We start from the raw sequence: 8,345 nt of genomic DNA, 5'->3' as shown, positions 1-8,345 counted from the left end.
CATTTAGAAAGAAATCTATTTTTAAATATATGTTTAAGGATTAAAGAATCACGTGTCATGTGCACTTAAATTGCGCTGTACAACCGAAGACGAGTTTTGTTTATAGACAAACGGCATCAAGATAATTATAAAATAAATGTTAATGTCTGCAGAATTTTTGTGAATGAAGAGAGTAAGAACCAATATTAGTGGACATAAGGTAGCAAGTCCAATGTTACTAACAATTAAAAGGAACATTAAAAATGACTAATTACTAAGTGTTATCAAAATGTATATGTCAATAAATCTAATCAGCTGATTATTCCCTGGGCAGTCAGTGGAGTGTTACAGGGTACGCCAAGAGAAGCTTGGAATCTTGATGGTTTAAGCAAGATTTGATGAATAAAAATATAATGTTGTTAAAAAATTTAAAAAAAATTATCGAAGTATCTGCACTTTCAGTTTTTTTTCAAACACAAATTTAAAAGCTGTTAAAATATTTTAAACTTTATTGCCCTTTATTGGTAATTACTTTATATATCAACACATTATAGCTTTGACAGTTCCCTTGATAAACACCCGGCATATAGGGCATCTTCTTAGAGCTGGCGCGCAGTTTGCGCACGACGCCATATGTCCACATGGGAGGAAAACAATAGAAATTGGTTTGTCGAGGCATATTTTACAAGTCTGTTGATCTTTCAGGTTCTGATTTTCTTCCTCCAAACTTCTGATTGATACTGAAAAAAAAACAATATAGTGTTACTATTAAAATCAAAGCTTAACATGTGTCTCTTGAACCTGCAGTTGGTTCCGGTTTGAGAGTGTAACATATATATAGAAGTTGATATTGATAACACGGTGTGGAATTATATAGATTATGTTACTTTGTAAAGGGTTATATAAGGTTTTCATTGAATTTGGAATCATCAAAAATGGTAACGCAAGTCTTTCTTTAGAACAGACCAGGAATAACGAATTAAGTAATTTTATACTGAGCATATATAATAAAATATGTATTTACATTCAAGTTCTAGGTCTACTGTGGTTTCCTGTTTCTCAATTGGTATTTCATTACGACCAATTTGTTCTGTTTGTTCTGCTTGTCCTATTTTCAGAGTATCATTAGACCGATCCTTGGTTGTTTTTTCCTCCATCTCGAATATGGCTTCAAGTAAAGTTGTACCAGTAATAACTGTAATAATGGATATAATTAATTAAGAGGTAGGTCCAATTTCCCCTGATTTTGTTTTCACACTTTGACCAATTTCAAAAGGTTTTCAATCATTTCTTAAATTCTCATTGTCTTAGTAGGTCCTTGTGTGTACGTTGAGGTTCTAACAACCTTATTGCTTAAACATTTGGCTAAGTAATACATGCCTTACGACAGCTTAAAACTGCAATTCGACATATTTAGTCAAATGTTGAGTATTTATCCATCTTTTATTTTATCTGGGTTATTGACGTTCTTTGATAACAATTTGAAAAAAAAACATTTAAGATTTGCAATGTTGTATCTTTAATGAGTTTATTTTTATCAAAATGCCTTCAAAAGCAACAGGTTGTGCCGAATCAAATTTTGATTATATTATAATATGTCAAATCGTTGAAAAATGTAAGTATATGACAGTTAATCACTTTAATAAATTCAAATTCAAACAACTTTTAGATTTTGATCTGTGAGACTGTGACTAAAACAAACATCGGGGAAATTGGCCTTACAGCTTTTCTTTTTATGTTGACTAACTCAAAAGACTTAAAACCAATAGATTTACTTGATAATATAAATTCAAAGTTGAAATACGAATACAATTTAAAAACGATCCCGGAGCTGAATATTTTTTCATCACAAAGGTAACAAATTTATATTTGAGATGCGTAAAAAGGCTTTTCAAATGAGATTGAATTTCATTTTGTCAAGTTTGAACACCAATGAAAACGATTAAGCATGATTGATTGATTGATTGGTGTTTAACGCCACTTTCAACACTATTGTGCTATTTCGTGGCGGTCAGTTTTTATTGTAGGAGGAAGCCGGAGTGCCAGGAGAGAACCACCGATCTTCGGTAGGAAAACTGACAATCCTAGTCAATTAAGATTGGAGTCGAGTGAACTTGCCCCGTGCGGGATTCGAACTCACAACCTCAGTGTTGACAGGCTAGTGATACAGCAGTACGACTACTTAGACCACTCGGCCACCGAGGCTCGCGATTTAGCATGAAGCATATTTTGGTAACAAGATTAAAATGTGTGGTCAGAGGTTAAACTTATTGCAAATGTTGTAAACATATTTATAGCTTTTACTTTACTTCGAACAACTTCCATAAATCATGCATGTCGTAAAATATATTCTACTTATCAACACATTATTTAGATTCAGTTTGTATAAATTCGTTTTATTTGACCGTTAGAAAGAATAGATCCATTCATTTTCGCTTATCTGTAATCAGATAGTTCATTTTCAATGGTATTTCTAAACGTGATGTAACACACCTTTCGTTCTTGCTGTATGAAGTAAATCATATGCTTTCTTTACCACACATTCACTGTATCCAAATTCTGACACAGACAAAACAGCAGGATGAATACTGAAATCAATTGCAACATGTTCCTTGCCAGTCGTGGTTAAATCAGGTCGCCGACGGCATGCATTCTTAAAAAAAAATTAAAAGGTAAATATTTAGATTGTTAATGTTGTTGGTGTGATTGCTGAAAGGCATTGGTACATGTATCATAATGTTCCGATACAATGTAATGAGTCATAACTTGCTGGGAATATATTGGAAACCCCCGATACCCCTTGCCTCTTTAAAAAGCGCTATAACGAGACAACCGATTCGGTTTGCAGGTTGGAAGTATTTCTTGTTCTATATTTCATTTTACTTTTTCAAACACTAAGTTTTAAAGAAATCTTTATTCAATAAAATGATGAAAGATGTATGGAATGCTTTATTCACCAATTCCTCTGATTCTTGTAGTATTGGCTGATATCCATTAGATTGCATTTCGTCTATAATCTTCTGTCCTTTACTCTGTCTCACAAAAGCACAGTTCGGATACCAGTGGGCATGTTCTGTCCACGGTTTGTCGTCTGGTTCCCAGTTTCTCAATCCTCCTCCACAGAAAAAACACCGACAGTGATCCTCAATACCTAAAATAGACAGACATCTGACGAAGGACGAACGGAACGCAATAACACGCAATGCATCTATTTTACTAAACGAAAACGCAGAGCATTAGGTAATATACAATTGCGTTAAGTTTGTCTAGTACTAGTAGATGTCATATTCTAAAGTATATCGAACATTTAAATGAGATTATATTCTTTGAGAACACAGGATTTTCGGCTTATTACTTTTTATGGACGAATACCTTCTGTTCTAATTTACACTTAAATGCTCTTATTGATATACAAGTAGTAAACATAAAACATCCTTAAAGTTTGCTCAATTCTATAATATGATGAGTCAATATAATTATATTCCTACCAGTGAAAAAGAAACCTGCTGTAGCCATTTCTTCAGGAGTCTGTGTGAGGTAACTCGGCCAGTGTTTAAATGAATCAATTCTATTTGATCGAATGCCATATTTTGGATATTTTGCTTTATCAAGACACACTCCTATCTCTAACAGTTCTGAAGATGATGTACCTTCCATCCGCAATGCAGATCTTGAAGTTGATTCTTTCAATACATTTCCAGTGGCGTTTAACTCTGATTTTTTAACTTTATTTTCTATTTTGGGAGTTGCAACCAAACTTTGATTATCGCTTGTTAAAAACCCAGGGGTAACGACATTCTCTGCACTTATTATTCTATTTGTTGGATTACTTAGTTGCGAAGTCCCAGAACCATCGTCTTTATTGTTTTTGTAATGTTGCATTTGCTCCTGTGAAGAGGAACTAATCCCAAAGCTTGTTTCCGAACTTGTATGTGGATATATTTTCTCCTCTTTAATGTTATTATTCATACTTTCATCAAAATTCTGATTTCCTTCCTTGCGTTTAACTGCTTCATCTGATATAAAAGGGCAGTTTGGGGATATACGTTTGTGAATTTCGAATGCTGAGTCATGATGTCTCCAACTACTGTATCTAACACCGCAGCTAAAACATACCACCTCGTTTCCGCTTCCAGAATAATAAAAACCTGCCTCTGCCAATCTAGTTGCAAAAATGCCAGGAACATGTGGAAACGAAGCAAATGTAGCAAATCGTGCGCCTTCAAATTGCATATTTGCGGATGCTGATATTTGTCTTCCATTTTTAAAGTGTAAACTGGTTTCTTGAGGAAGGAATGGATAAGCGTGATATACATTGCGAGGAAAACAGCGCCACGGTTTAATGATATTATCAAATATCCAACCTGATTTTAACTGTAGTATACCCGGTGCCTTCTTTTTTGTGGTTTCTTTGGTTTTTAATTTTATTCTTGTGCGTGCTTTGAAAGATTCAGTAGTACGTTTAAGCAAGAATATGATAAACAACACGGTTAAGATTGGAGACAAAGATATTTTTCTACGTCCTATTTCTGTTTTAGAAAAATATTGTAAATCTGTCCAGCCTGTGCACAATTCATTTCTGTTTTGGGCGACACATTCCTTCTGTTTCGTAATTGTTAATTTCTTCCGTTTATATACATCATCCCCCATAATAGGAACAGCCAATTTAATGCTGAAATAGATAGACAACGTTATAAGGTTTTAAGGAATGCTGATATTAATATCCACCATATACAAATAAGGAGATGTGGTATGATTGCCAATGAGACAACTATCCATCAGTGTTCAAATCAAATGAAGTTGATGTTAGCAATTATAGGCAACCGTTCGGCCTCCAACAATGAGAAAAAAAACCCATACCGTATAGTCAGCTATAAAAGAAACCGATAAAAAATGTGAAAAAATTCAAACGAGAAAACCAAAGTCCTAATTTACAACAAAACAATTTAATAAAGAGTTTAAAAATATAAAAATATACAAATATACAATATAAATATACTTAAACCTGTTTCTTCGTTTTAACAATTGACTCGAACAAATCTTTATATTTTTACGAAAACCAGTTATTTGTTGATTTTTATTAAAGAATTGTGAGGGAATATATCATTATATAATAAATAAAAATTGGTATTGATCTAGTCACTCAAAAATAAACAACATGGAGGCGGGGGAGTCAGAGACTATATATTATCACGGAGACAAATATGACAGACATGAACCAACGACACCCACTTAACTACAGGTTCATGACTTGGGACAGGCACATAACGAATGTGGCGGGGTTAAACAAGCTTGTGAGCGCTTAAACCTCCCCTTATATGGAACAGTGGTGTAAAGACACAACATAAGAACAATTTATACCACATCTTCTTATTTTGTTTATATGTCAAACTCTGTAACATTAGCTTAACTCAAAAGATCGGTACGAGGCACAACAACAACTAACATAAAAATAAATAGAAAAGCACCGAAATAAGAGTACTCGCAGCTACTGAAAGATAGTTCAAACTTTTTAAGCCAATTACAACATGTACAACTAATAAATAAATCATTTTCTCCCAGACTTAAGTATCAATCAGTACACATCCAACGGATTTAGTATAAAGACGTCATAAACAATCTGAGAAACGCATGACCTTGTGCAATGTTAAATATAAGTATCGACAAGATGTAGAATAAAGAGTTTTCATAACTTTAATCCGTTTTTAATAATGAATACAGCCAAACTTCCTAACCTATCCATATTGATTTACGTGAAATTTTATGAATACCGTATTTTGATGTTTCGAGTTCTACATTAATATATATTAACTATCAAATTGTGAAGATATGTCAAAACAAAAAATGAATTATATATCAAGTGATAAGACATTTATGTGTGATAAATAATGTATTTTTTGCTGTCGATAAAATGTAATAAATTGGGCAGTTTTCGTGGCTAAAAAAGGGAGATAAATTTCGTAGCTCAATAGTAAATTCATTCGTTACACTACACGTAGTAGGACGAAAATGACTGTTATTTAGTACACCAACTTGCAATAGAAATTGTACAAACATATATCTGAAATTGCACATTTTAAAAGAACTTGATATGTATTGCCTAAAGACGTATATATATATCAATATATTACATTTTTAACAACAAAACGTCAAATGCACATGTTTGTAATTGATCCATGTTAACATTAATCAGCAGAACGCCCCTTGTATGACACGGGAGTCAGTTTTTATATATTTGCTATAATATCGACAAGTTATAATCACTTTAAACCTGTTTTCGGTAACGACGAACATTCATTACTGTGCTCCCTTGTATTTTTGTTCTTTTTTGTCGGCATTATACAGTTAATACAGTTAATACAGTTTCTTTGATGTACCGTTTGTGAATTCATTGGTCTAGATATAGATATAGTTATACATGTAGCTGAAATTTTTTTTTTTAATTTGGAACATTTTGTGTTGATGGAAGCTTTTGTCTTATAAGTCTTTGTAATATACTTACTCGCACTCGTCTAGGTTCGATCGATTTAGAGAATTACTTATTGTTTAAACGTTTGTATGCTAATCTCTAGATGTTTTATGCGATTTTGTGTCGTCGTGTCGCTATAAAATGATAGACATACCATACATCCTTTTGTTCATCTGTTATTGTAAGCGTTATTGAATACTTATTTTTATTTCATGTCTTTCTTTTTTGATTCCATATATTATTCTTTTTTAAGTTAACATATTGTTTAACATAGAAAAAAAGCCCTGCTAAAACACTTATTGTTTTAATTGTTATTTTTTCTTCACCCAAATTTTAATATAAACTTTGTATATTTTATATTTAATATAAAGATAATTCAATATGAGAACATTCGGCTACTTCCTTACCACGTACGCAACTTACCTTTAAATATCCTCTCAGTTGATTAAACGTGTATTTTTGAACAATATTTATGTGTATGTGTATGATTATTAGGTATTTTCCAAATTCTATTTCTAGACATGACAGAAGTGTACACGTGTTACAGAAAAATCTATTGTTTCAATGTCATATCTAATAGAAAATCCTATATACGTGTTATATAAAAGGTATATAGGATATTTTTTTTTCAGAGACAAGTGCCTGATCATCTAGCCCGTTAACACAAGGGACAGCTGCGGCTACTATTATGATAATAAATATCAAATAAAGAAAGGAGAAATTTAGTTTTGTTTAAAGCTCACGAACTTAACTATACATTACAATTGTAAATGCATAAAAATAGTAATAACAAAAACCCTGAACTACAAGGTAAATTAAAAAAAAAGAAAGTCCATATAAAATACCGACAAAACACAAATCCTTGACTAAATCGGCCAACGGAACGAATGGAAAACAACTGTCATATTCCTTGCTACAGGCATTTTCCGAAGAAAATGGTGAGTTAAACCTGGTTTTATAGCTAGCTAAACGTCCCACTTGTATGATATTTTTTTTTTTATAGTTCCATCATATTGACAAAATTGTGTGAGCAACCGGAACAGACATAACTGGTTTACGTGACAGTATCTGGGACCCAATAGACAACATTATGTAAAATACATCATAGATTTTCATACACACCTGTTTATACAATCAACCTAATGGAAATAGAGAAATTGGGGACAAAACAATATTTTTAACCTCATCCTAGTAACACTTTTTATTCAAGATTTGTTTTAGAAGAAGGAAACAAATACAAAATATAGTACACATAATTGCTCCTTTTAGTCATTTCTGTAGCTAACACAGCACAAAAAATAATCTTTACTTACACTGCAGTTTTATTAACATTTAGAAATGAAGTATTTTATAAAATATTTAGATGGGCATTATTATTTTTTTCAAACGGCATTTTTGCCTTTCCAAAGTAAAACATTAGTATGATATCACAATCTAAATTCTTTTTAAAACAATAGGATAGTCAGGTACAATGCCTTTTTGAAAAATGAACTTAGTTTTACTATTATTAATTTGTTCTCGTCCTTGGATATGCATGCATGAAATGTTTGAGCTAAGCGATCGCACATCAAACAACCATGATGTAGAGCTTGACATGAGCTTTATACCTTACGTTTAGATGTCCTTTGGTTTTTTGTGTCTTTGGGTTGCTGTCCCATTAACATACGACCTACACCTATTCTTATTTATCCGTCCCTCGGATATTAAAATGATTAAGAAGCCACTAATCAATAAATCAATCAATCGGGGTTTTTTTCATATATGATACAAGAATTAAGTACATTGAAAAGAAAGATAACTCTGATTTTAAAAGCATTACTTTGTAAAATAATTGCCATTACGTACTACTTCTTTAACTAGATCTAGTACTAGAAATAATAATTATCAACATTTTAAA

The 8,345-nt window shown here is 32.2% G+C and overlaps 1 protein-coding gene across 1 annotated transcript; it reads right to left on the bottom strand.

The window, feature by feature from the left end:
• Positions 1-470: 470 nt before the first annotated feature.
• On the bottom strand, positions 471-6,892 carry LOC127701105 (putative inhibitor of apoptosis). The gene is made up of 6 exons (XM_052204917.1): positions 6,872-6,892; positions 3,468-4,651; positions 2,937-3,130; positions 2,473-2,632; positions 1,004-1,174; positions 471-719 (listed from the first exon to the last, which is right to left on the bottom strand). The coding sequence occupies exons 2-6, from the start codon at positions 4,627-4,629 to the stop codon at positions 520-522; spliced, it is 1,887 nt and encodes a 628-aa protein (XP_052060877.1). The 5' UTR covers positions 4,630-4,651; positions 6,872-6,892; the 3' UTR covers positions 471-519.
• Positions 6,893-8,345: the final 1,453 nt, after the last annotated feature.

This window comes from Mytilus californianus, unplaced genomic scaffold, assembly GCF_021869535.1.
Source record: "Mytilus californianus isolate M0D057914Y unplaced genomic scaffold, xbMytCali1.0.p SCAF_1, whole genome shotgun sequence".
Lineage (NCBI taxonomy): Eukaryota > Metazoa > Mollusca > Bivalvia > Mytilida > Mytilidae > Mytilus > Mytilus californianus.
The sequence above is the reverse complement of the archived record's forward strand: the minus strand, read 5'-3'. Positions and strand labels throughout refer to the sequence as shown.

Bases quoted from the DNA above. Each gene is read 5' to 3' on its own strand.
- LOC127701105 (XM_052204917.1), bottom strand. From the start codon at position 4,629: ATGGGGGATGATGTATATAAACGGAAGAAATTAACAATTACGAAACAG. The intron at 2,633-2,936 runs GTGAATAAAGCA...TTTTTTTTTAAG, and splicing joins TACAAGAATCAGAGGAATTG to AATGCATGCCGTCGGCGACC. The intron at 1,175-2,472 runs GTGTGTTACATC...CCATTATTACAG, and splicing joins TCATACAGCAAGAACGAAAG to TTATTACTGGTACAACTTTA.